General features: G+C 39.3%; 1 protein-coding gene and 1 long non-coding RNA gene across 5 annotated transcripts; one reads left to right on the top strand and one right to left on the bottom strand.

Annotated features, from left to right (window-relative positions):
- The first annotated feature begins 838 nt into the window (after positions 1 to 838).
- On the top strand, positions 839 to 5024 carry LOC147581598 (uncharacterized). The gene is made up of 3 exons (XR_015250071.1): positions 839 to 1865; positions 2017 to 2248; positions 4404 to 5024. It is a non-coding gene; the product is annotated as an uncharacterized LOC147581598 (long non-coding RNA).
- Positions 5025 to 5816: 792 nt separating this feature from the next.
- On the bottom strand, positions 5817 to 23987 carry GOLGA7 (golgin A7). Of its 4 annotated transcripts, none has more exons than XM_025922374.2 (5): positions 23521 to 23711; positions 18373 to 18525; positions 11277 to 11378; positions 9902 to 9969; positions 5817 to 7226 (listed from the first exon to the last, which is right to left on the bottom strand). In XM_025922374.2, the coding sequence occupies exons 1-4, from the start codon at positions 23629 to 23631 to the stop codon at positions 9931 to 9933; spliced, it is 405 nt and encodes a 134-aa protein (XP_025778159.1). In that variant the 5' UTR covers positions 23632 to 23711; the 3' UTR covers positions 5817 to 7226; positions 9902 to 9930. The 4 variants fall into 4 exon arrangements, with proteins under 4 accessions (XP_025778159.1, XP_025778158.1, XP_025778156.1 ...); XM_025922373.2 differs by having other exon boundaries at positions 9902 to 9964; positions 23521 to 23707; XM_025922371.2 differs by lacking the exons at positions 9902 to 9969; positions 11277 to 11378 and adding an exon at positions 23860 to 23987 and having other exon boundaries at positions 23521 to 23652.
- Positions 23988 to 25610: the final 1623 nt, after the last annotated feature.

The raw sequence follows: 25610 nt of genomic DNA on the forward strand, positions 1-25610 counted from the left end.
TAGCTAGCAAAGATAATGTAATAACTCCACCTTTAGAATAGTATCTCAAAGTGACAAAAACTGTTAAAATTTTCAGTTTCTGTTAGATCCAGTTCAGTTATAAATATTATCAGCTGAAAATACTGAAGTCTGGTCATGAAATTGTGTTAACTGTTGATATTAAAAATTCTTTTAAGTGTTTATTTAGAGAGAGAGAGGCAGAATGTGAGAAGGGGAGGGGCAGAGAGAGAGGGAGACACAGAACCCAAAGAAGGTTCCAGGTTTTGAGCTGTCAGCACAGAGCCCCATGCAGGGGTTTGAACTCATGAACCCTGAGATTATGACCTGAGTTGAAGTTGGATGCTTAACCAGCTGAGCCACCCAGGCGCCCCAATGTTGATATTTTCTGAAACAAGACCCAGAAGCTTTGGGTCACTTGGTCTATTGCAGCTGGTGTTGCTGTGAGCACTGTCCTATGAGCTGCTAACTTGTTAGAATCAGTAAGCTTTGGATGTGACCCATGGAGCTCTGGGAAGGCTGCAGTGACTTTGGACTTGTCCCTCTTTATGGGGAAGTGAGATCATAAGTTTCCTCCTCAGCCTCTCTTTCTTTCATCTTAGACATGTTTACATGAGAAATTCAGCTTAACCCTGAACTTCCTCAGCTATATACTGCTTCTAGGCTGGAAGTTTAATTCATTTATTTTAAAGAGCTCTTCACCTGTCTGTAAGCAGGAAAAAGCCATTTGTCCATACTTTTCACTTTTTGGAGGGGTATAATTAGAAGTAGCAGAACTCAGAGGCCCGTGCTTCTTGACAATGAGACCAACAAGACAAATATGCTAGAATGTTTAGAGAAAATTGAAAATAGAGACCTAAGTGAAATCCCAGGGGGTGGTGGGTATTGTGTCCGAATTATCAAAGCCCATGGTGATATGAGGATGTTAGCTTGTGTGTATACATAGTCATTTGTATTGACAAATACATGTGGTTGTTTTTGTAATAAAATTTACAAAATTTGTAAACGTATAGAATATAATAAGCCATTTCACATTACAAATTCAATCTAAGCCCTATGCTCCTTTTTCATACCCCATTATCTTTCCTCCCTCTCTGTGGGTAACCACCAGCTTCAGTCAACTTAGTGTTTATTGTTCCCAGGCATATGGACATATTTTACCATATATGTGTGTATCCAAAAATAACATGGTAATAATGCATGAATTGTGTGTACATATATCAATTAGCATAACCTATGGAATGTCAGCATAAAGCAACTTTACTTTTGTCTCCAATATTATTTTTGTGCCTTTACATTGATTTGTTGGGTAAAGTTCTTCCCCTGCCCATGGATGAAAACTGAAGAAGGTCCATGATTACTCTAGTCACTTTTGGTTGAAAAAAAAAAAAAATCCCATGATCATTATAAGTCACAAAACACAATCCCAATTCAGTAATTAAAATGTCTAGGGGACACCTGGGTGGCTCAGTCGGTTGACGTCTGACTCTCGTTTTCGGTCAGGTTGTGGGATCGAGCCCCATGTCGGGCTCTGCACCGAGTGTGGAGCCTGCTTAAGATTCTTTTTCTCTCTCCCTCTGCCCCTCCTCCCCATCTTAAAAAAAAAAAAAAAAAAAAAAAAGTCCAGTTTGTTATTATCAGAACCCCCTCTGGAGAATAGTGCCCTGTTCGGGGCTTAGCATTGACCTCTGTTTGCCATTCAGGCACTCAGCAGTGGCAGTACCCAGATCAGTCACAATGAGAGGAAGTCTGTGTTGTTGAGTCATAGGTAACTTCCACCTGTGCCGCCATGATTAGTTTACATGGTCCCATGGTCCCAGGGGGCTGGGAAGAGGCTGACTGCCACCAAAGGACTCTCCACTTCCACAGTGAGAACCTCTTTGCGGTGGATGCTATACCTAGTGGGCATTTACATGGCATATGGATTTCTTCACACTCTGAGACCTTTCCTAGAGGTTCTTCCAGAGTGTTCCTCTACTCACCAGCCTTCCACTTTTGTCTTCCTACATCCCCAAGCAGCTGGCCAAGTAGCCACCCCCACAAACCAGTGAACCATGCTCAGATTTCCTGCTCATTCATTCCTCTCATTGGAAGCCAAGAGAGCCTGGCTGATGCAGTCCACAGGGATCAGTTTTCTAGAACATAAAGGAGCACAAGGAGGAGAAAGAATCTAGAAGGGCAAAAGGAGACTCTCCAGCCCACCACACATGCTTGAGTCTGCATCTGGGTCTCTATTCTGTTCCATTGTTCTGTGAGTTTATGCTTGTAACAGTGCCCCATGCTAACTACTGCAACTTAATAGATCTTGCTAGTTGTAGGGCATGTCTCACATTTTCTAGAACCAGCATGTCAAGTCCCATAAAAAAATCGTATTAGAACTTTGCCAGGCAAATAATTCTTTAAGTTCTTAATAAGCCTATCTTTGGAATGAATTGATTAGGCTAAATTTGTCCCTAAGTGCTCCCTCTAGTCCCAGAGGCATTTTTCCTTTCTGTCTTTAACTGTTCCATATAGTTAATATGCAGCTGCATTGTTATCCTGACACTACACATTTCCTTGATAAATAGAAAGATTGTGGTGAATTCCAAGTCTACATAGAACTTGGGAATAGAAATCCGTGTATACAAGCAACTTTTTCTCCCTCCTCAGAGTTTTCTCACAGAATCTCTATCAAGGATGATATTTAAAAAAAAATTTTTTTTTCAACGTTTATTTATTTTTGGGACAGAGAGAGACAGAGCATGAACGGGGGAGGGGCAGAGAGAGAGGGAGACACAGAATCGGAAACAGGCTCCAGGCTCTGAGCCATCAGCCCAGAGCCTGACGCGGGGCTCGAACTCCCGGACCGCGAGATCGTGACCTGGCTGAAGTCGGACGCTTAACCGACTGTGCCACCCAGGCGCCCCAAGGATGATATTTTTAATATGTAGCTCTTGCCGGCAGGGTTTGGTGAAGTTTCTGTCAATATGGTTTCTGTTGGGAATTCTGGTTACTTAAAAGGTGATTTCTCCTATCCTGATGTAGTCCCTCCATATCATTAGACATTAAGTGAAGATCTTTTTCTGCAGTGTTAAAAATGCCCACAACATGCTGTTAGGCCTTTCCTAATGGTTTAACTGAAGCATCACTCATTTTAAAAGTAGACAGCAACATCTATAATCATGTTGCTTTTTCAAGCACATAATCCTAAGAAATTAGGAATTAGACTAAGTACAACATTTGTACATTGTATGAGATACACAGAGATATGCAAATGTGCACACCAATCCTTTAATTGGAAAGAAAAGGTCACATTACATCTGTTTTTGAGTCCTTATATATCACAGAATCTAAGCCTCTACGGTTATGTTGTTTGGCATTTGGCTGTTCTCAGAAGACTAATTGCCAAAATGTTTTGAATACAAATTATGATGTTCATTTCCTACCAATAAATGGCTCTGTGAAAATATGGGGTAAGAACATATATACATGGACAGAAACATTTAAGATCAAGAGCAGATCTGGCAGCCAATGGACTAATTTTTTAGCTCCCCCCTGCCCACCTTCTTTTTTAAAAAAGAACTCTTTGTAATTGAAACAAAAAAATTCTTCAAAGACAGGTGATTTACGATTCTGAAGATTAAAGATTTCACTACCAAAGCAAAAAGTGGCAGTACAAAGTTAAATATGTTTTTATAAGGTCAGTAAATACTTCTATTGCTCAGATGCTACTTTAAAAAATCAGAAAATTCTGCTGGCGTAAATTCATTTTAACTTCACAGTGACTCTTAACCAAAAATCATTGGTTGTGCCTGATTTATAAAATTATTTCTTTTTGCACAGTAGAGGCTTTTTTTTTTTTTTTTTTTTTTTTTAAAGCAGACATTCAATTCCTACAGGGCTTCCTGGTTGTAGGTAGAATTTCATAGAACTTCACATCTGCACCATTTGAGATATATGGGAAGAACTTATGATACAATACAGAAGAGCTATAACCTTTATTAATAATTCTGTGTTTACTCATTTTGAAGCTAACGATCCTAGAACTTAGGTGGTTAAAGAACCTACCTTTTGGCATTTATAATTCACAGCCCATGTTTGCTACCTTGTACACATTTCCAAGTTTTGAGTACTGTGGAGTACTGTTGTAAAACCACTTACTACAGCTTTGGTGGGAGGAAGAATAAAATCCCTCACACCTTACACATTTGCAGATTAAAGTTGGTTTTTGTGTAACGCTTATATTGTTTATCCTCCAACCAAACATAGATGAGGACGAGGATCACTTATTGGCATCGTCAATGATACACAGAATAATAAAAAGGACACAGTAGGAGTTGGTGGCTTATTCATTATTTACATACCAATGTACTTCAGATTTTTTTGAATGTAATTCCTTTCCTTTCCCTGGGAATTCTTATCTACAGGACACTGGAATCCTCAAGAGTAGTTATCTCTATGCAAGTCTACTCTAGTGGAGTTTAAACCGCAGAGATCTTTCCAGTCTTAGAACTTTACAAGGGGAGTATACAAATCACTATAGTATCAAGTCAAACACCTTACTAATCAAGATGTAGTGAAGTAACTCTGCTAATGACCAGTCAGCCTGTATCTTACTCACTTAACAAACGTGTTAAATAGATGTAACACCCTGCATGATGATGCGTGGTTAGGGATAGATCCAAGGGTAGGTAGAAACCACTTCTGCCCTCATGGAGTCTGAAGGGTTAGGGTGGGGCAGGGAAGAGCAGTGTATAAATGAAATCTAGCACCAACACTCTGACCTCCCTTATATGGACTTAAAACAACAAAACAGGAAACAAAGCATGTTACTCTTGACAAACTATGACTTTAGGCTAGGAGCCAGGGCCAAGTGGAATACAGAAGGAACTTAATTCAGGTCTAATGACCTCCTTTCTGAATACTGGCTGAGTACTATTTACTATTTATTAGTGTAATTGGGAAGCTGAAAATCTTATAAAGAAAAATAATTTCACAAAAATCAGAATATGGACTATATACGCAGTTATTCTCTACAAATGTACTTCATTTTATTTTTATTTTTTTTTTCAACGTTTATTTATTTTTGGGACAGAGAGAGACAGAGCATGAACGGGCGAGGGGCAGAGAGAGAGGGAGACACAGAATCGGAAACAGGCTCCAGGCTCTGAGCCATCAGCCCAGAGCCCGGCGCGGGGCTCGAACTCACGGACCGTGAGATCGTGACCTGGTTGAAGTCGGACGCTTAACCGACTGCGCCACCCAGGCGCCCCATGTACTTCATTTTAAAAACAGTCATCAGATGATCCAAGATAGCTAACAATACTGATTTCTTCCTAATGAAACATCCTAATCTTTAAATTTTTTAAATGTTTATTTAATTTTGAGAGAGGGAGAGAGAGAGAGAGAGAGAGAGAGAGAGTGGAGTGGACGGGCAGAGAGAGAGAGAGAGAGAGAGAGAGAGAGATACAGAATCCGAAGAAGGCTCCAGGCTCTGAGCTGTCAGCGCAGAGCCCAACGTGGGGCTTGAACCCATGAACTGTGAGATCATGACCTGAGCCGAAGTTGGACGCTCAATCGACTGAGCCACCCAGGCACCCCAAACATCCTAATCTTTTATTTCCTTAATCGAATACATTTTTTACTATTAGGGACTATTTCTTGGTGTTTATATTTAGCTGAAATATCTGCCTCTTATGAGATAAAGCATATAAACTGAAAAGTGTGATGAATGTAAGGTGTTTAAAAATTGTCTACACAGATTCTACAAGTATTATTTATCTGCCAAATTTAATACCGTATCACTTTACCAAATCACAACAAATATGACACAGAGACAATTTGTTTAAGAAAAGTTTTACTAATGTGTTATTATTTCAGCAAAGTTATTGCAACAGGTTTAAAAGGCAGAGAGATACACTATCACAGGCTATAAAGTAACAAAGGAATTTTATACAATTAAAATATTACACAGACTGATGGGATTTACTGAATAACAGATCCATAAAAGAAACTAAATCTGAAAGATTAAATCCAGTATTAGCACCTACAGTATCTCTGAAAGTAAAACTTTTAACTGTTTCATTCTTTCCTAATATATTTCTTAACTTTCTTGCAAATACAGTGCTCTCAAAACCCCGAAGATGAATGAAGGGCATAAGAAACCCTGACACTAAGAACATACAGCCAGAAGAACTATAAACACGAACTCGGACTTGAGAGTTTTAGTTGGAAATCACTGAACTTACTGTACTTGAACCAATCCTAAGATTTCTGTGCACTGAATACTGTATATGAGGAAAAGTCTATGAATCATAAGGTTTGCCAGTAGGGACAGTTAAAAATTAGCAATATACGGTATTATTCCTATCAAATTTTTTTCTCATAAGTTATATTTATAACAAAACTATAATTAAAATATTTATTATACTTGCTTATTACACATTCAGGGACACAGCAGGGACATTTATGTGTTTGATGGTTTAGCATCCACTTTATTGTGCTTACTTATTTTTGTAAGGAACACGCAACACATACTACATCTTCCCAACATTCAAGGTAATGCAATAACAAAATTCTCCAAAGAAAAATAACTGGAAATTGCATCAAATACTGTTTTAATTAGGAATAACTGTTATAATAGAACAAGTAACATTATACATTGTTTTTCCAATGAGCTTCCGTTGGAGAAACTGAACAGCAGAAATAGATCTTTAAGATTTTGGCCATGGCAAAACTGGTAGGTCTATGAGATCTGGGAGATGCGTTAGCAAAACCACAGACACGGCCTACCTCTCACCAAAATCCCGGAGAAAAGCATTTTCTGAATTTGGGGGAAATAAGACTGAACACTGGCTAAGATGGGACTCATTGGAGTCTCAAGCCACCTGGGAAGCTGGCCCGGGAATGAGAGAACCACTGTCCTGGTGGCAGGTAAGAAATGAATTTTGTGTTGGGCTGACCAACGGCTTATTTTATTAACGGCTTTGAATAAAAAAAGTGAAATGCTTCATTGTGTTTTCTCAGAAACTAATCAAGAGATTACAGAGTCCTACACAATTTGGAGACACAAAGTGGATGCTGAGTGACCAGAGGTCACTCCAGGTGTGGAATTTTAGAAAGTTAGTCCTTGGAGTAAATGGCACCGTGGCTCTGGCAGCAGATACAAAGGAATGATGCTCTGGAGAGGAGGTAGGGGACACTCTGCGATCGGCCAGTGGATAGATGAGGGTCCCAGCTGGAGGAGGGATCTGTAGTTAGGAAAAGGAGGAGTTTTAGAAAGGGATGCTAAAAATAACCTCTAAAACAAGTCTCTCACACCAACTGATCAGAGGTCCTAATAAGTGCGCTACAGTCTATCTAACAGAATACTTGGATCTGTACTAATTGACTAAGCAAGTACATAGCCCAGCAGTCCAGAAATGCAAGCCCTGTATATTTCTTATTCTTTTTTTTAAGAAGGATGATTCTTTTTATTTATTTTGAGAGAGAGAGAGAGAGAGAGAGAGAGAGAGAGAGAGAGAAAACAAATGAACATGAATGGGGCAGAAAGCGAGGGAAAAAGAGAATCCCAAGCAGGCTCTGCACTGTTAGCATGGAGCCTGACATGGGGCTCGAACTCATGAACTGTGAGATCATGACCTGAGCCGAAACCAAGAGGCAGAAGCCTAATCAATTGAGTCACCCAGGCACCCCAAGCCCTCTATATTTCAATCTCTGACCAATCACGCCATAAAATATAGTACAGCACAGGGTGAAGTAGCAAATCTGGGGCCAGGCTGCCTCAACTGCTGCCTACTAGTTTTTAGCTTTAGATAAGTAACTTAAGTTCTCTGTGCCTGAGTTTCCTCATCTGAAAAAACTGGGATAATACTACCTACTTTGTAGTGTTGTTGTGATGATTAAAATTAAGCATTTAGAATAGTGCAGGCACATAATAAACACCAACAAAAGTTAGCTATTTTTATCACCACTAATTTATTGTGACAGAATGATACATTCCAATTTTTTAAATAAAGAAGATAATCCAAAGAGAAAACACCATCAATCTTTAATAAAGATATTTTAAGTGTTTTTTTAATAAAGGCCATCTCCATGATTTGTGTATTTTCTTTTTTTTGTTGTTGTTAAAATCATTAGCTCTCATATAATGCTTCAACCTGCAGAAAACTTAGAGACTTAAGAAAAATGGCAGAATCGAATTCATTATTCTTACAGTTTCTCCCCCTCCTCCAAGACCTCAGCCCATGCTAGATCCTGGCCTGAGGAACACACAGCTCTAAAAACTAAATTGAACAAAAATATTTGCATTCATGAAACTATCCAGAAGTTCCTAAAGTAAATCTTTCCCATTCAAAATTTCACAGTTGCCTAACTATTGATAGATTAGTCTCTGGTGTGTAATTGCTCAAAACCCCACACCACCTCAGAAAGACATTATATTTAGCAATAATAGCTGCAAAACGAGTCATGACAAATGGGTTGTGCCAAGTCAACACAGCTGCAATTGATAAAATAAACTTATTCCAATGGCACATAACAAAAACCACACTTTAAGGTTCCCGGTTGCTCTACTGAGAAATGCCAGTTTGGAAACTGTACACGAGAAAGTGTATGAACAAGTAACACTAAGTGTTCCCAAACAAGTCCTTTTTAAAAGAAATGAAACACATGGCAGAGGATGTCATTATTTAGATTTTCGGCTTTCAAAGTCAAAGAATTCAGGTGACAATTTCACTAGTGCTAAAAGGAAGAAGCCTTGGAATGCTGGTTGGTTTATAGGGTTTGATAAATTGTGCAGGGGCAGACAAAATGTATTTTTAAAGAAAGTCTTGAAAAAGAAAAGGGGAAGATAAACAATAATCTGATGAACTCTTCTCTTTCCCCATGTTTCTGCTGCTGCAAGTACTTATACGAAGTATGGTGTAAAAACTGGTTTTCCGGTCAATCAGGCTTGGGTTCCTATCCCAAAACGTGTTAAACTGAATGATTTTGAGAACACCATTTAATCTGTTTGTACCTTGGTTTGCTCATCTGTGAAATGGAGAAAATACTTTGCAGAATTCTTATAAGAATGAGAAATACCATTTGTATAATACCTGGCACAGAGCAGGTGCTCTCAAAGTGGCAGTTATTATTGTTGTTGCCCTGGAAGGAAGAGTATGTCTGCTTTGGTAGCATCTGTTTCTGTGCTGTGAGTTAGTGACACATACCTGCAAACGGCCAATCAGGAAAGTACGGTAGCAGAGCACTGTAGAAAGTGTATGTGACTGAAATCAGCAGAAACCATGAGGTACGATTTTCTGTTACTTAGAAGGCTATGCTCATGTACTATGGCTTCCACGTGATTTGCTTACAGACTCCCATCAGTATTAACTAATGTATTTCTCACTTATTCAGAGTCATTATATGGATATAGAAGAACATAAATATTCTAAACAAAAGAATTACATTTATGGTTCTACCCACTAGGGGTATGGTTTCTTCTACAGGGCAATGAAGCCACTTAAATAAATGAAATATTCAAAATCTCCCCCTCCACTCTGAAATGTTTCTTTGGTTATTAAAGCCATTCATCATATGGGCAGGGCAATCGCTGAAATGATTTTTATATGCAAAATCCAACTATTTGAATGTCTAGGATTGCCTTGAAATACTAAAACAAGAACCCCCCCCCAAAAAAAAAAAACAAAACATGCCCTAAAACAAAGTAAGAAAACCAGTCTGAAAATAGTACAGGGGGAAAAAAAATCAGGATTAAATTCTAGATCACCAAACGGAATTTGGGCTAAATATACATTTTAAATATAAAGCCAATACAGGGAATATGCCATAATCTAAAGATTTATTTACCATGCAGGAAAGAAAATTCACGCATGCTACAAATGATAAAAACTGCATATACGTCATATAATTTTATTTTTACCTTTAATTCGATGGTTTATCTCCCACTGCTCATGCCTCTGTCTTCATAAATGGTGATTTCAATCTAAACAGCATGGCTGTTAAGAAAACACACTGTAGAGTGGAACATATAAAAGGGGACCATGGCAAGATGGTGTGTGTGATCTGTGCACTTTGCTGTCAATTCGCTTTGCTCATTTTTAAATTATTAAGGATTTCTCCTACCCAAGTTAAACATGATGCTTTCTCCATCTTGCCAAAATCTTCAAGAAATATAACTGCCTGCAGTACTCCACATGTCCTCCCTCTCAAACACTGATTATTTATTTTTTGAAGAAAGAAAAAAAAATTCTGGAAAAAGATGCTATAGTGTAGAAGCTAGAGGGTTCTTGGCTGAGAACTGAAAGAGGTAATGAATTCAGGGGTTCAAAATGCCCTGAAATTATTTGCTAACTTTTTCCTGGGAGAGCGTTCATGACCTCTAAAAGTCTGGGGCGCCTGGGTGGCGCAGTCGGTTAAGCGTCTGACTTCAGCCAGGTCACGATCTCGCGCTCCGTGAGTTCGAGCCCCGCGTCGGGCTCTGGGCTGATGGCTCAGAGCCTGGAGCCTGTTTCCGATTCTGTGTCTCCCTCTCTCTCTGCCCCTCGCCCGTTCATGCTCTGTCTCTCTCTGTCCCAAAAATAAATAAACGTTGAAAAAAAAAAATTTAAAAAAGAAAAAAAAAAGAAAAGTTTAAGAACCACTGCTGTGGAAGATAATAAAACTGCTGAAATTATTATCAGCTGGAAGGCCTGGGATTATCTAACCTAGGTTTTTAAAAAAATTTATTTTACTCATTACTCCAGTTATCAAGTTAAATTAGTTTTCTTGCAATTTTATTTACCAAATTCACTTAGTGAGTTTCAAAGCTTACTGCCTCTAAAAATATGCACAGTATGTCAAAGGTAATGAAATGATACATCTGGCAGCTGTAACTGATTTCAACTAGTCAGATGAACCCCCATGGTACTGCAATTCATTTGGATGACAAGTCTCACCACACATTATGAGTTTATGCATTTCAAAGAGGCTATAGGTTCAGAGTTTCTGCAGCTGAAATGCATTACTCATACCACCCCCATTATTACTACAAGATGCCCTCAGAACCACCAAGAAAGACGGTAACCAGAATATTAAACAATCCAGAGACCTGCACAATTGCAAAGGAAGGAGACTTGCTTTAAGAAAAATGTTGGAGACAAGAGGCTTATGGTAGGTATGCAATTCACACAGAAGATTCCTAGGGCAAATAAATACATGAGAAAGGAGTTAAATTCTCTCCAGGTGATGCCCAAGAGTACTGTCAAAATTTTGTTTTTATAGATATTTAGACCTTATGATCTGGACTAAAAAGATACAACTCGAAGTCCTCTCTCAATGGGATCTGTCAGGAGGAGGCCTTGGGGAGCATATATCTTCTCATTCTGCTCTTGAATGTATTTGGACACTTTCTTCAGAACCTGACAGAAAAGAAACACCACAGCTTTTTATGCATCATCAGATTTTACCTTAGGTAGCAGCTGGATCTCCAAATACTCAGGCAGTGGAATTAGTTTTCAAAACCAGAAATAGATATTCATATGGAGGGATACAGCTCTGAGTATGTGGCACACACCAGTTGTACACAACATTCAGCACAGTTTGATGGACTCGGCGAGTCACAAGTTATCTTCAATACGGTGAAAGTGCAAATGCACACAAAAGCATGAGTGCCGGCCCCTCCTCCCTGCCCCCTGTCGTCTCAATCCTGGATACAGAGAAATAAGTGGATGCTCACATACACAAAAGTTAGTTGTACTTTTCCCTTTCCCACTCATAATGTGTTGTCAGTGTGATACCTTCTAATACCAAGAGTAGTTCTTGGCCTTCCGCCCCCTTTAACACTGAAGAACTGCTGTTTCTCTTGTTTGTATGTTTTCATCAATTGTAAGTAATGATACAAAGTTGGCCCATAACAAAAGATAGAAGATAGCCCAGTTAGTTTAAAACGGAAAAGTTTATTTCCTTTGTAAAGCACGTGACTGTCAGTGGCTATGGAGTTTCTGATGTCAAGTGTCTTCCATCATTTCCGTGTCTGCATATAGTGCTACTCTGTAGTTTGCTCTTGTGTCCTCGATGGGAACTTCAATTTATAAGTTTAGCATTAAGGTTGTAAAAGTCAAAGCAAATGCAGACAAAAACCAGATAGGATACAAAGGAACTTCTGGAAATTGCCAAATCTCCAGCTTTAATAAGGGCAATTTTGAGACCGATAAGCTAGGGGAAAATAAATCTTAAAAGTTATATACAAAATCAAAGAGTTACATGTTTTATTTCAGATTCAAAGTCATCATAATAACCCTTTTTTTGGCTCTAATGTTCAAAAAGGCTTTGATCCAGTTTTTTAATTACTATATATTTTCTTAAATTCATACTACCAGAATACAATAAAGTCACATATAAGCGCAATCACAACATAAAGGGGAAAAAGAACTGTATGAAAATAGTTGGAAATTAAGAAACAATTTAAGAGTGGGTCTACAATGCACCGGGGCAAACTAACAAAATTAGGATGCTACAATTTAGGTACTTTCGTATAAATTGATTTAGAATTTAAAACACTAGGTAGTCTGTATAGTGGATTTTCTTACTGAAGGAAAGTGAAATTTAAATAAATTCATTCAAGTTACATCTTTGGGAATACTACAATCTCATGTTCTAAAAAAGCATGATATCATTAAAAGAGCAGTCTGCAGGGTTAAGTAGTGAATTAAGAATACCACCACTTCTGGGGCAGCTGGGTGGCTCAGTCGGTTAAGTGTCATGATCTTGCAGTTTGTGGGTTCGAGCCCTGCATCTGGCTCTGTGCTGACAACTCAGAGCCTGAAGCCTGCTTCACATTCTGTCTCCCTCGCTCTCTGCCCCTCCACAACTCATGCTCTCTCTCAAAAAATAAACATTAAAAGAAAAAACTTAAAAAATACCACTTCTAAAGAATTTTTTTTTTCTTTTTTTTTTACCTAATTACCTGAAGTAATACAAACATCATTCTATTTTCAACTCACAAAGAACCTGAGTAATGCTTGGTCTTTATGGGCAAAAAAAAATCTTAGGTACTTTTTATCAGTTTATCAATCATGCTAAAATAACAAATGTAAGGAAGTAGCCCATAAAGGTGACCAAGTCAGGACTCTTAATCTTCTGTCCAATTTCTTTCCCAGCTTATCTGACAGAACTGGAAATTGGAGAGTCGGTGTACCCTCACTCCAGTACCTTTACACTAGGGGGTGGCAGTCAGAAAAGCGTCTGCATGGCTGGTTGCAAAGAAAGGATTCCTTCAGAACAGCTTTCCTCCCTCACTCCTTGGGCACAGGTTACGGGCAAAGAAATAGCATGCCTTTATTTGATTCAAGCATTAACTTTGATGTGCAAAGTTTTTACTTAAATTTTAATAACATTCATGTGCACTTAGGTATCAGTTCAGAAACAAAACAATGTCTTCTTTTTGCATAAGCTCCAAATCCTCTTAATATTGCTCTGGGGAAGGCAGGACTGTCTTACTCTCTTCAGCAACAAGAAAGCTTTAACATGAGTAAACTCACACTGCATCCCAGGCAGGACAAATCAGCATGCTCACTCCTAGGAAGCTTTATGTTGACATTTTGCTCACAGTTTATTATTTTTGGTAAATCAATGTCAAAACAAACAAGAATATTGGACAAAATTATCTGTTATCCTCAAACCCTCAACAAAACCTCAATCTGTGTAATATTTACAAAGCTGAAGACAATCCAACCTCAGCAAAGACTATTTATTATCCTCCTTGAGAATATTAAACTGGAAAAAGCCTCAAGAAGAAATACAGACCTTTAAGAAAAACTATCCTAAGTGCGGCTAAGCAAGAACAGCAGGATCTTAGTATTTTCAGAAAATATCTAAGTTCCTTCTAATTTGTTCCTTTTAGAGATTACAGCACATAAGCAGAAAGGATGTTATGAACCAGGCAGACAGCTACTGCGAGGAGAAGCTTCTACAAGCCCATTTGTTCCCCAATTATAATGGGCAGCAACAATAGAGAAAACACTGAAGTCTTTATCTTCATTTTAAATCAATAAATAGCACATTACAGGGGAAAAAAAGCATGATTGTTCTAGTGAGTTTTAAAAGGCTTATTTACAGTTTCAAAAAATTTAACCCACATGACAAAGCGTAAGTACTATTATATTAGGCTTTCTGTTTGTAGGTTAAAAATTTTAGTCTTTGAAACAATACAGACTAAATGACTCAAGCCTGTCCTTTCATAAAGTAGAAAATAATAGCACAGAAATTCCTAAGGGACAAACTGGAGGGAGGGAGAAGGCAGCTTTTCTTACACTTTTATCATTTTATCAAAACTACAAATATACATTTAAAATTTTTCTTTTGAAAGTATAAATACATTATATCTTAATTAGGACCATTCCAGCTGTTCACTTTGCGTGATCTAGTTATTCATTGTCCAGTAAAATCACCTACTTAAAACATGTAGCCACACCTTAAATTTTGGTTTTTTGACTAATTTTATTTGGTCTTTACTTGCTTTATAAAACCCCGTCAAAAGAAACTTTGGTTAGACATATAAAGTAGTGCCTTCTATATTGCCTATGAACCTAAGTGAAAACATATATTAGGATCAATATATTTCCACTTTATTTCTGATACTGAGAACTGCCTTTCAAGACTAGTAATTAAAGGGATATATATATATTTTAATTAATTAATTAATTAATTTTTAGTAGGCTCTGCACCCAATGTGGGACTTGAACTCACAACCCTGAGATCAAGAGTTGCATGCTCTACCAACTGAGCCAGGCAGGTGCCCCCAGTCAAAGGGATTTTAATTAAAAGCTACCAAATGTTTTAGCAGCTAAATAAGCCAGCAGCTGCTAAAAAAGATTACTCATATTTGAAAAAAAATTGTATATGAGTTCACAAATACCTGATTAAATCATGTATGTGTGTATATATGTAAACACTTAAGTTAGTGTATGTGTATATATGTAGATACACTAAATTCTCACTTATTTTAAAATTTTATTTTTATAATTATATCTCTATTTTTATTTTATTTTAGAGATAGAGAGCACATGCACACACTTGTGCAAGGGAGAGGGCCACAGGGAGAGAGGGAGAGAGAGAAAGAGGGAGAGAGAGAAAGAGGGAGAGAGAGAAAGAGAGAGAGAGAGAATGAGAGAATCTTAAGCCGACTCCACGTTCAGTGCAGAGCTCAATGTGGGGCTCGATCCCACAACCCTAGGATCATGGTCTGAGCCAAAATCCAGAGTCAGATGCTCAACCGAGTCACCCGGGTACCTCTTAAAGATTTTATTTTTAAATAATCTTCACACCCAACGTGGAGCTCGAACTCGCAGCCCCAAGATCAAGAGTCGTTCGCTCTACTGACTGATCCAGCCAGGTGCCCCTTATATTTACCTTAAGAAAACACTATTTATTATTAAGCATCTACCATATGTAAGACAATACATTAATTCTAATACCCATTTTATAGTTGAAAGAATTCAGATTAATTTGTCCATGATCCTATAATTAGTGAATGACTTGGCTGGAACCCAATTACCCATTTCTTTTTACAACTGACATTAGAAGGAGGTTTCTGAGGGGCGCCTGGGTGGCGCAGTCGGTTAAGCGTCCGGCTTCAGCCAGGTCATGATCTCGCGGTCCGTGAGTTCGAGCCCCGCGTCAGGCTCTGGGCTGATGGCTCGGAGCCTGGAGCCTGTTTCCGATTCTGTGTCTCCCTGTCTCTCTGCCCCTCCCCCGTTCATGCTCTGTCTCTCTCTGTCCCAAAAATAAATAATAAATAAAAACGTTGAAAAAAAAAAAATTTAAAAAGAAGGAGGTTTCTGTATCTATTTCAGTAAATGCACATGGATAAATAAAAGTTAACTGAAATCGTATCAACAAATGTGAAATGTAGTGAAATGACAACTCTACTAGGCTTGAACAAAATACTCTCTCTGGAGGATGTAATTCTACTTTAAATTGGCAGTATTACATACTTCTTTAAATGACCATCCCCGGATGACCTAGTTTCTATCCATATGAATTCAGCCTTACCCTCCCCTCCTACATCCAGCTTCTCATTCAATCTTGGTTCTACTATCAACATATTCCTTGAATTTGTTCACTTCCTTCTATCTCTACTGCTCTGTTCCCTGTCCAAGCTATCATCATCTCTTGTCTGGATTTCTATGGAGCATTGTACCTGGTTTCCCTACTTCCACTGTTGTATCTTTTTTTCCCTCCAGAGCAAAGAAATTGCTTTAAAATGAAAATCTGATCATATCACTCTCCCGCTTAAGACCTTGAAATAGCTTCCCCCCTGCACTGAAAATAAAGTCTGAACATCTTTCCATGGACTACACACTCCTACATGACACAGCTCCTTCCTTACCTCTCCAAATTCACCTACAGCCCCTCTCTTCCACACTGGCCTTCTTACAATTCCCAGGACCCATCATGCTCTCTGGGCCTTTTTATTTACCATCTCTCTGCCTGAATGGTCTGGACGATTTGTAGCCTTCACTTAGCAGCTTAAATGTTACCATTTCAGTGGCTTTTTCTGACCACACAATCTAAATTAGGTCTCTCCTATTATTTTCTATCATGGGAAAGTTTGTTTTCTTCAAGACGTTTATTGCCATTAATAATTTAGTTGTTTTTGTTTCCTTAACATCAGTTGTTACCACTAAATTATAAATACTACAAGGTCAGTAACCATGTTTGTCCTATTCCATTATATCCCCTGTGCATTGTTTAGCACATAGTAGGCTTTCGATAAATATTTATCAAATGAATGAAACCCTTGTCCCTTCACTCAGCAAGTGTACTATTAAAGAGAAGCTGCTAAGACAAAACACAGACTGAAAGCTGATACTGATCCTTTACAACTTCTGATTTTGAATATTAAACAGGAATGAAAGTTGGCTGCTTCTCTGTATAATATGGAGAAAAATATAACAACTAATTTAGTTATTTAGATATACCCTTTTTAGTAACACTAACACAATTCATGTCAGGATGCTAATGAATATGGCAGCATCTCCAGCCGGTAACTCACAAAAATAATTTAGCTGCAACTCTCTGCTCTCTACTACACAGAGTGCAAGACAATCACGGGGACAGTTCTGTTGTGTGGGGTATAGTACAGATACCTGTATAGCATTTCAGTTGCTAAACATGCTCAAAATTAAATGATGTATTAGGGGTTTACTCTGATTGGCTTAAATTCATTCAATACATATTCAGTGAGCACCTAATGCACCCAGGGCATGGTGTTATGCATGAAGAGGGACACAAAACAGTTAAGGCACTGTCCTTGACCTCAAGAAAAATACATACTTAAAGGGCAAATAAGAAAGCAAACTGCTACATTCAAAAGTCCAGAGAGGTAAGTGCCAGGAAAGAGACATAAATAGAATGCGGGGATACATAGGTCAGAAAGATACTAATTAGAAGAGTAAGGAAAGGTTACAGGACAGAGGCACCTAAGGGTTTGGTGAGACTTGAACACAGGGAGAGTGGCACTATAGGTGGAGGAAAACCTAGGAGGGTATGCTTGGTGCCCAGCGAGGAAGCGGGTTTGGCCAAAAGATACAGTGAGAAAGGGGCGGGAGAAAGCTGGAAAGGGAGGCCTGAGGTCAGTTGGAGAAAGGGCTTGAGCTTTACTCACTGGCAGTGAATGGGAAGCCAGGAGAGGCCTCCGAATTTATAGGAGTGCTAGAGGAAGAAATGCAGTGTCCATGAAGGCAGCAATAGATGGTTTGGACAAGTGAAAGAATGGAAGAAATGAAACTCATCACACTATTTCGACAGTCTAAGAGGTAATAAGGGCGTACATTAGAAAAGTGGCAGAAGAAATCATGAAAAGCTAATGAATGGGAAAATGGCAGATATTTCAGTCTTTGACAACTGATAAATTTTTCCCTCTTCTTCATCCTCCACACCTACAGATGGTACTGAAAAAGGAAGGGTGTTATTAAACACAAAGGGGAGGTGTGAGGTTTGCCTTTTGGACATCTACATTGAGAAGCTGGCACCTCCAGGTCTAGCAGGCAGTTGCAAAGAGAAGAGATCTCAAGCTGGAGGATAAGACTGAAGACAGAGACTTGGGGAAAAAAGTAAAAGGATTCTCAAAAAGCTAGATAGAATGAGAATACAGATCTTCTACAATCTTAAGCGTAAGTCAATTTGAACATTGGTATGTCAACTCTATGTTAACAGATGAATTTTGACCGGTTTCTGAAGACTCAGGAATCTCTACTATGTGCTCTCTACACAGGAGCAATGACAGAATTTGAATTATTATTATAAATGCCCCTTGAAATTTTATGGCAACTGTTACCATGTAAACATGAATATATCAATTCACCTTTTTTATGATTTTAAGAGATTTTGTGAAAACAAAGGTTGGCTCACCTTCTCATAATGAGTTTCCATGCATAAGAAGATGGTGTAGGCTGTTAGGCAAGCCAAACAGCCTTCAAGATATGATTGGCCCCCAAGCTTCTCTGCTTCTGCATAAAGGTTATTTAGAGTTCGAACTGTTTCTTCAAACTGCTGCCTATCAATCTGTATGGAAAAAAGAATTTAAAGTAAGTTTTGGAAAAAAGATCAGCCACTCACTAATGCTGGCTATCACTAATTGATTCTGCTGTTCTGTCAACATTCTTATCTAATAGTTGGCAAACCTCCTGGATGATTAAATCAGGACCTATGTTACTGAAACTGCTTAGTTTTTGTTTTTGTTTTTTTTTTTTTTTTTAAATCTTATCCCTCTTATGGACACTGGATATCTTCAAGGCTCAGTATGGTGTCTCTTTATTCTCTATACTGAGTTTCAAGTAACTTAATAAAATTATACAATCCTTCCATTTTCCATTCACTTATATTCACATTTACTGAGCACCTATCATCAGATGTTAGGACAGGCCTTTGAGGAAGATGAGCAAGAAACTCAGTCCTCCAGGAGTTGACAAGTCATGTAAGCAGAACAGGTATGTAAACATAAAGACATAATAAATTGACAAAGTACTACAGTGGGCACATATATAAAGTATGGCGGGAGCACAAAAGGAAGGAGAAGTTCTCTTTATCTGGAAAGGACAGGTAACCTTTTTATTGTTTTAAAGTTTTTTTTAATCTAAATTCCAGTTAGTTAACATACAACGTAATATTAGTTTCCGGTGTACAACATAGTGATTCAATTCAACACTTCCATACATCACTTGGTGCTCATCACAAGTGCATTCCTTACTCTCCATCACCTGTAAGTTGGTTTGCCTCTCTCTCTAAGAGCAGGTAATCTTAAATTGAGTCCCTAAACACTGGAATTTACTAAAAGCTCACACTGAACAAGGCAAAATCTCAAACTATCACACAATTCTTCACACCAAGTCATTCCTGTTACCCTTCTATTCAGTGACACCATTATCCCACATTGACCCTAATACTACCATTGTCTTCCATTTTCACTCTAATCATCTGCTTTCACTTTCTTCTGCTAACAGTACTTTCACATCTCAGTGCTCTACCCTAGGATTTTCATCCCATTAATAGAGTATTTCATGCCACACTATCATTCTTGGCAACAAAGGACAACTTATCTGTCCTTACTATAGGGCCCCTCTCACACAAACTCCCTTATTCCCGAAACGAGTAGAGTAACTCCTTACATATGAATTCTCTCCTTTATGAAGTCTATACATATAGACTCAGAAAAAAGTCAAAGGACTTCAATATACAGTTTGAGACAAAACAGTCCCACGAACATAATTTTTTAAAATGTAAAACAATTTATGGTCATCATCCTTAAGCTATTAAAACCCTTTAGGTTAGAGGCAGTTGTGATCATTGTTTTGTTCTGCGTGTGGAAAAACTGTGAGGATGCGGTGAGCCAACGGCATGAAAAACTTTAATGTGAACTTTAAAATGGTGGTGGCTCTCCTGGTTTTTCAATAGGAACTACTTTTAATTTCCTAGAATATTAAGAGTTTCTGAAAAGGGCTGGATGGGCAGAGATGGTGCGGGAAGCCGCCACTTGAAGAACGGTCATTTGGAGAATTGACGTCAGAGTTCTCATTCCCTGAAAATGAATTCTATTCACTCTGCAAACAAATATTTGTAACAAATTGTTATCTTTACCTAATTATGCCTAAAATAACACCTTAAGTTTGTCACATCAGCAAATCCACAAAAGTCTAAATAATTTCAAACACTCACAATTGATTTACTTAAATGTTATGATCTGATAAGGAAGGTTCCATGAATTATTTACATTTCTTTGGCTTTGTGATTCAAAACCATGGGCTCCAACCCAAAAACATCTTCTTTCAGATCAGAATTACTGATCATACCAGAAACATGAATTCTTAAAAAAGCTATTCCAAGACAGTAATGCTTTATAGGATGGAAACAAATCATAGATCATTAAACAAAAACAAACAAACCAACCCACCAACATTAAGGACTTTTTTAAAAGGTTAAAAAAGAAATTTAAAAAGTCAAGAATTTCTTTGAAAGATTACTAAAAAAGAAAAGGGGAAAAAAGGTAAACAGCATGGTAGACAGCAGCAAGGGCAAAGGACCTAACATATGAGGGTTCAACAGAACAAATGTGGGCATTTTTCTTTCACTCCCTTCACTATAAAAAATACCTTTCAGTATTCTCTCTTGGGTACCTGAAGACTGATATAGATGCTATGACAAAATTGGGAGATTTGTGAAGTGGGAGCCCAACATAAATTTGGACTAATAAACATTGAAAATCGGAACGGAAATAGGAATCAGACTCCTTTTCCCAGAATTTTTGTTTCTTGTTGAATGATGTGGTAGAAAGCATGGGGCTGAAGCTTAAAGTGATCACAAGTCAAAGGTAATTTCTATGAACCAGATGCAGACACATATTTTAAAGGTATGTAGGGGAACAAATGCTTCAATTGTAGTTTACTCATTTCTCTCCTACCCAGACCCAGGGTGTCTAGATGTCTGTATTTTGGCTAAAGTGAGACTAAGGCTTTCTTTAAGAATTGTCCTGGCAACAAAGTACTTAAGCATCAAAGTATTACATTCTAACAGGCGACGGAAAAAGTAAACTTGTTAACAGGCAGAACGTGCCCTCACTCTGAGATTAAAGGGTACAAATGCCTGCGTGTGTGTGTGTGTGTGTGTGTGTGTGTGTGTGTTGCTTTAAAGTAATACAAAACATTGTATATTAGTTTCTTCCTCTATTAAATTGCCAAGTGTGATGTTCTCACAAAAGGAAAATCAGCCCCAGTGGCAGAGCAATCAGTACAATTTCTAGGGTAAGGAGTAGAGAAACAAAGACAGAAACCTTCCAATTTTCCATCAAACAAAGCAAGGAAAATTTAAACCTGTAATTTAAATTTGATTTCAACACATTAAAAGAAAAATCAAAAGCTCTCCCAAGCAGTTTAAAGCATAAACTAGTGTTTTAACCCAAACATTTAAAAAGAAAAAAGAAAAATCCCTCAAAGACACAATTGAACAGCACTAAATAACACTCCGTATAGTACTCAGAGTCATAAGCAGTTCTGGTCTATAATCTGAAGTCAAAGAAGTAAAAAGGCCTCCAGAATTTAGAAACATCAATTTTCTATAAAAATCAGTGGAGTACTGTGACTACATTGTGTTTCTGTATTCAGACTATAAAATAAAGGCTCTACCACACAGAGTGGAAGGCTAATGTGTTTCTGCATACATATATTTGGCTTAGTTATGAGTTAGAAGTTTGACTTTAAAACCTTTAAACAAAGAAATCTTGTAACATCCAAGTAAGTGTATAGTTTACACTCTGATTTGAAAGTACATAAATAGTGTACATCAGACTTTCCATAAAAGGCTTGCAAATAAAACATTTGATCCATTTCATACAAACCCTAACACAGAAAACATGTATGTTAACTGTGATGTTAAATTATTTAAAGAAAAAAAAAAACATTTGGTAGCTCTAGCCAGCAGGCATTGTGCTCAATTTCTACCTCTTCAAACCACAGTGGAAATGTCCAGCCAGTGTCAAGCTGAGTTAACTCATAACATCGCAATGATAAACTGTAGCATTTATGTGGCATTTCACAGACAAACTAATATGAAACCTTCTTTAAAAGGCATATCTGATCTGGGGCACCTGGGTGGCTCAGTCTTATTAAGCGTCCTACTGCGGCTCAGGTCATATCTCGCAGTTTGTGGGTTCAAGTCCCGTGTGGGGCTCTGTGCAGACAGCTCAGAGCCTGGAAGCCGGGTTCCCATTTTGTGTCTCCCTCTCTCTCTCTGCCCCTCCTCTGCTCATGCTCTGTTTCTCTCTCTCTCTCAAAAATAAATAAACATTCAAAAAAAAAAAAAAAAAAAGAAAGAAAGAAAAGAAAAGCATATCTGATCTTTCATTTGCATTTAAAGAAACATACTTGGGTCACTAACTTGACCACAGTGTTGAAGGACACTATAATTGATATACATTGATTTCCCAAACTTGGCAATCAGGTAGAACAACCTACCTTGTTACAAACTGATTTTAAAGGACTGCTACACATTTCTCTAGCACAGACTCATCTACACCCACTTATCCCATGACCAGTATTTCTTACGCCCACACCCACAGCACACCTCATCACCTCAGTCGCTCACTTCCCAATCAAGGAGAAAAGAGCACAAAACTCTGCTCCCATCTTACCAGAAACTGACCTCTGAAAAGTAAACTGAATGTAAGGTAACATGGCTCAAGACCAAAAGATCTTTCTTTGGGTAGGTGAGCGCATGCGGGCCCAAGAAAACACACAGTCACATATGCTCACTTCATTGTACTTTTAAAATAAAATTCACTGACTTTTTCCCCCCTAACTCTTAAGAAAGAGGAACAGTGCCTTCTTCCATTTCTGTGTGCAGAGTTGTCTGAGGGACCTATATCCTGAGGACAGTTTCAATATGCAAGCATCACAACGCAGGTGGCTCCCAGTGATCTTAACTGGGAACAAGTTGAAGGCCTTGTTCGGAGATATTTCCCTGTCCAGGCCGATCTACTGTTCTAGGTTTTTCAGGTTCCAAGAAAGCCTGTCTGTAACTGTCTGGCACAGCATTTAATAAACCCTTTCTGCTGAGCAGTGCGACCAGCACAATGGCCACAAACGCCAGTCACAAGAATGATGATGATTACTCTTGCGTGGCGAAGTAGGAGGTCACAGTTTACAACATGCTGAGTTAGGTGGCTTGGAACCTCAGGAATTAGTTCCTCATCACTGTTGTCAATAACCCGGGTGGAGGTGTGGAGACGGCCGGGAAAGAAGACAGGTGGCTGGGTACAGATTCCCGGCACTCGGCACCACCGAGTTCTATAAGGCCATCACACTCAGGGGCTTGGCTTTATTCGTCCTCCTCCAAACACCGCATCTTGCTTAGTGGCCCTCCTTTGACCAAGGCACCTCCTTTGCCCGCCCCTCCTCAGAACCGCGAGGCAGGCATCAAACGGGTCTGGTGTCGGCCCATACTCCCTCCCGTCCCTGAAGAGTCCCCCTCCCTCGCCCCAGAGCAGGTGTGGGGAGCCAGTCTGCGTACCCGGTTCTCCAGCTCCGCGGGGAACTTGGTCTGGAACTGGCAGCGTGTGCCACTGCTGTAGTCTCGCTGAATGAATACCTTCCCGGACACCGGCGCCTGCTGCGGCCTCATGGCGAGGACAGGACGGGCACGCTGCGGGTTCGGGGAGACACCAGCCACGGGTCAGATCCCCGGCCTGGACCAAAGACAGCCCCCCCCCCCCCCCCCACCGGCCAAAGCAGCCCAAGGCCTCTTCCGCCCCACTCCCCTTCACCCATGCTGTCACCGCGGGCCTTTAGCTACAGCCCCGGCCCAGGCCCCGCGGCCCCCACAGCCCGGTTCGGCCCGGGAAACACGAACCCGCCTCCTCTGCCCTCCAGCCGCAGTCGCACCGCCTACGCCGTCACTTACGTCTTGCCGCAAAAGACCTGTTTCCCCGCCCCTCAGCTCGGCGTCCTGCCTCGAGGCGAGGACCCACCCTCTCCTCGGCCGTAAAGCGATTCTGGTGAGGCTGCGCTCTGCGGGGTGGAGGCGCGCTCAGCGGGCGGGGCCCAGGCTGACTCCGCCTCCCGCCCCTCCCGGAGGAGTCAATAAGGAAGGAAAAGCCTGGGCGGGGCGGGGAAGGGGAGAACTTTGGAGGGCGGTGTCTTGCCGACGGTTGCTGAGGTCTAAAACTCGGGATTTTCCCCGTTGTGTCATTTCCTTGTCACATTGTGTCATTTCCCTATTGATCGTCCAGGTAGTTTTTGATCACTGTTGTAAGGTGTTATTTTCACTCTTGATTGGATGTCCTAGCTTGCACGTGAGACACCACCCAACTCTATACCAAATAAACTGCTCACACAAATTTGTAAACAGAAAACAGAAGCCTAGGGACCCTTTTGGCAAAGGGGTGGGAGGAAGAGAGGACAAAGAACCTGCTTGGGCTTTGTCATCCAGCATCCTTCCTCCAATTCTCTGAGGTGTTACTGATCCTCCTACCCCAAGATTTTCATCCAGTACCCCAGTCTACATCCCTCAGGTGGCCTGAGAGGACAAGCAGTTCTCATTTCCTTGACCACTGGGGCTCTCACTTAACTCAGCATACTTTTGCAAGGCAGCCAAGGAAACCCCACCTTAAACTTGTCTGCTGGTGCTGGCTGATGTAACTTGTTAGCACCACTATCTCATCCTGAATTTTATATATTTTAAGAATATTCTCTTACTGTATTTTTAAAAGTTTTATGGAAATATAAATAGCATACAATAAACGCAATGTATTTGAAGTGGACAATGTAATAAATTCTGACATATATATACAACCATGAAATCATCATCTCATCATATCAATCAAGATTGTGAATATTTATCTCCCTCAAAATTTGAGATTCCTTATGCTCCTTTGTAATCCCTCTGCCCTATCCTTACCCAGCTCCTTTTCCCCAGGCACTGATCTGCTTTCTGTCACTATATGTTAGTTTGCATTTCCTTGAATCTTATGTAAAATGAATCATACCATTTGCTGTCTTTCACATAGACAGTATTTTGAGATTCATCTGTTGTGTTATTATGAATTCATTCATTTTTGTTGCTGGATAGTATTGCATTGTATGGATTTCCTATTGTTTGTTTATTCATTCATCTGTTGATGGACTTTTGAGTTGCTTCCAGTTTGGGGCTATTACAAATAAAGCTGCTATTGGACATTCATATTCAAGTCTTTGTATGGACATATGATTTCATTTCTCTTTGCTAAATATCTAGTGTTTAACTTTTTAGGAAACTGTCGAACTATTTTCCAAAGTGGTTGTACCATTTTACATTCACACCAATAGTATATGAGGGTTGCCCCATGTTTGTATAGAGATATCCTCTTGTAGTTATACATTTCATTTTTCTATGACTAATGATTTTGAACATCTTTTCATGTACTTATTTGCCATTCATATATCTTCTTTGATGAAGTATTTGCTCTAGTTTTTTTGCAATTTGTGTTTGTTTTCCAATTATTGAGTTTTGAGTTTTGTTGTATATTCTAGAGAATAGTCCTGTATCAGATATACAATTTGCAGTCTTCCCCGCCCCTCCCCCCCCCATTCTGTGGCTTGACTTTTCACTCTCTTAACATATCC

Source organism: Puma concolor, chromosome B1, assembly GCF_028749965.1.
Source record: "Puma concolor isolate L17-30 chromosome B1, mPumCon1.1.hap2, whole genome shotgun sequence".
NCBI classification, from domain to species: Eukaryota; Metazoa; Chordata; class Mammalia; order Carnivora; family Felidae; genus Puma; species Puma concolor.